The 2,817-nt window shown below is 28.9% G+C and overlaps 1 protein-coding gene across 1 annotated transcript; it reads right to left on the bottom strand.

Annotated features, from left to right (window-relative positions):
• Positions 1-621: 621 nt before the first annotated feature.
• LOC123293727 lies at positions 622-2,471 on the bottom strand. The gene is made up of 2 exons (XM_044874626.1): positions 2,415-2,471; positions 622-1,864 (listed from the first exon to the last, which is right to left on the bottom strand). The coding sequence occupies exons 1-2, from the start codon at positions 2,436-2,438 to the stop codon at positions 767-769; spliced, it is 1,122 nt and encodes a 373-aa protein (XP_044730561.1). The 5' UTR covers positions 2,439-2,471; the 3' UTR covers positions 622-766.
• Positions 2,472-2,817: the final 346 nt, after the last annotated feature.

The following is a 2,817-nucleotide window of genomic DNA, read 5'->3' as shown; positions in this document are numbered from 1 at the left end:
GAAAAAATTGAAAATATAAGCACTTAAATAACTTTAACTATCTGTTTCTTGCAACTCACTTTCTATTTGTGCATTTAAATCTGTACTTTTTCAGTTTTTGATATTATCTAAAAACTGATTTCACAGGATCTTTTGGCTTAAAAACGAACGTCGATTGATGCAATAAGACAATTTTAAGACACAGTATAAGATAGATTTTTGAAAAGTATAAATTTTGAATTCAAAATAAAAAATATTTTTTATTTTTTGATTAGTTTTAATCCAAAAAGTACTTTTTTGATTTTTTTTCTAGGCGAAAAATGTGTTATTTTTTTCAATACTGGAAGAATTTCCTTAGCTAATGCAGCTCCTGCGTTACGGATTTTTATTTGTTTCATACAAACAACAAATATTTTCAAGTTTGTAATTAAATACATATTTTATAGTCGACTTTCTTATGTTGCGCTCGCTCTCTTCGGGTACAAAAAGAAATGTTTCATTTTAGTTTATTTGAAAATATTTCCTACTTTATTTATTTTAAACATACATTTTCTTAAGTTACTCAATGCTCTAGAATAAATAATTTTTAGAAATTATTTAGAATCTTGTAAATAATTTAAAATAGATATAAATTTTGCGTAATGAAAAATGTAAAATTTTTAAGGTATAATAATAATCAATATCCTGGTATTGAAAATATTTTCCATTATAAAAACTGGTTAATTTACGTGCTTTTAAAAAATTTTTCCCAAAAATATCCGATATTCGATTTAGGTGTTCTTAACACTTAATTTAGGACATTTTTGATATGTTGTAGACGTTTACGTTTCAGTGTCTGCTTATGTCGCCTTTTCTTACTTTGAGAAACCACTGGTGATCTATTCCATACTCTCAAATATTCTTCATTTTTTATTGGTATGACAGCAAATTCTGGGGTAACTGATGCTGTTGGGTTATCTTCTGGAATAATTTTTAAGTATTGTACATGGAACGATGTTAAATTAAATGGCGTAGTTGAAGCACATTCGTCCAGGTTTTGGTTTGGTGATGTGACGTTTAAATCATCTTGTGTTGTATTCAGAATTTTAGTTTCAAAGCCGAACATTCTTCTTGACGGTCGTGGCTTTCGATTAGATTTTATTTTTGACCGTATTTGTTGATGACGAGAGTTTTTGTGAAAATGTTTTTTATGGGGTTTTACTAACATCAGATTTTGTTTGTTAGCTCTAGAGTGAAATTTCTTTTTTTTAGAATGTTGGATAAATTGCTTCACGAGTTTCGAGTTATTCGCCTTTTTATTCATTAACTTCGGTTGGCGTCCCAAATCTGATGTATAGGATTTGTAACGGCTTGAATGTGTTTTTGGAGATTCCATGCCAGGATAATGAATGTAGTGCACATGATAGTGTGTATTGACGTTTGAGCTAGTGTCAGTATTGGAACCGATACTGGATTTGGTTTTAGCAACTGTCTTTTCGTTTAATGATGTACGCAATTCATTATGAAACTCAGTTTTCTCCTGATGTTTCGATGGTGCTTGCTTTGACTCTGGTTGTTGGGCTGATTCCGCTTCTAATGCTGGTGTCGATGTTGGAGGTGTTTCAGTACTTGTTTTTTTTCGTTTTAGGCTTTCCTTATTTGATGCTGACATTTTATAAATAGATGCTTCGAGTGATGTGGGTGTTTGTTTGTATTGCAATATACCTGGTCTCATTTGTTTCAGTTTACTGAATCCTTCCTTGGGTGCATTATGTGGTTCGAACGGTACAAATTCAGTTTTGGTCTTGGCGGCTCTTAATTTTGAGATTTCTGTAGTTGTTGTTAATAGAGATTCTGAGGTATCTTCCAAAGATTCTGAATTTGCAATAGCAGTACACACTGTAAACTTTAAAAAATATAAAAATTGAAAAAATTTGATTTTTTTGTTTGATACAGATTTGAGTGAATTTTAAAACACATAGTATAAGGAGGGAATGTAAAGTTTACACTGCAACAGCCTGATATTATCAAAACTGAATGCTTCAGATATTTTTAATAATTACAAATCGCTTTTCAGGAAAATCATTAAATAACCATAGTTAGATATTGAGTTACACCAACTGAATACTTTAGTAGTAAAACTAGCAAATATTTTGTAGTTTAGGGTGTTCAATTTGTCAAGATTTTGGTATAATGAGAATTTTTTTTCTAAATAAAAATACTGTTTTCCGACCAAATGCGCATTCTGTTTGGTATGCGTAATTTTGTATAGAGTAAGATCTAATATTTAAGTGTAGGTATAGATATTGCCAAATTGTTTCGAGCAAGTATAAAACATGCCTTTTTTCAGATTTTTTAAACAAAATAAATTTTTTTATGGCCTCATTTTGGAGAATTGAATATATGACATTCTCACAAAATTTAACTCATTAAAATTAATTTTTGCATAAACTTACCAATATAATTTTAAAAAACTTCATTTTTTTATTTTAATACGGCATAACTCATGAAATTTGAAAGTGTAAGAGCCGAAAAACCAACAAAAATTGAAAATAAATCGAAAAAAATCGAACTTAAATGAAAAGATGAATCAATCACATACGACCAAACAAATTTTTTACATACTATTCATTTCAATTAATCTTCGATTACTTTTATACATATATGTTTTAAGTTGATTTCTCACGCATAAACATAATACCATAAATGGTGTTATATTAACTTCGATGTCCATTTGTGCAAAAATAAAAAAATTCATTAGAAGTTAACGTAATCAAATCGGGGAGAAAAATTTTAATCTCTACTCAAATTTTGTAGACTTATGTTTCAAATTACGTGGACTTAAATTGAAATAAATTT

Source organism: Chrysoperla carnea, chromosome 2 (assembly GCF_905475395.1).
Source record: "Chrysoperla carnea chromosome 2, inChrCarn1.1, whole genome shotgun sequence".
In the NCBI taxonomy this organism is placed as follows: domain Eukaryota; kingdom Metazoa; phylum Arthropoda; class Insecta; order Neuroptera; family Chrysopidae; genus Chrysoperla; species Chrysoperla carnea.
Note: the sequence above shows the minus strand (reverse complement) of the source record. Positions and strands in the feature narration are given on the sequence as shown.

Coding starts and splice junctions, on each gene's coding strand:
- LOC123293727 (XM_044874626.1), bottom strand. CDS start 2,438: ATGAAGTTTTTTAAAATTATATTG. Junction 1,865..2,414: donor AGTTTTTTAAAATTATATTG/GTAAGTTTATGC, acceptor TATTTTTTAAAG/TTTACAGTGTGTACTGCTAT.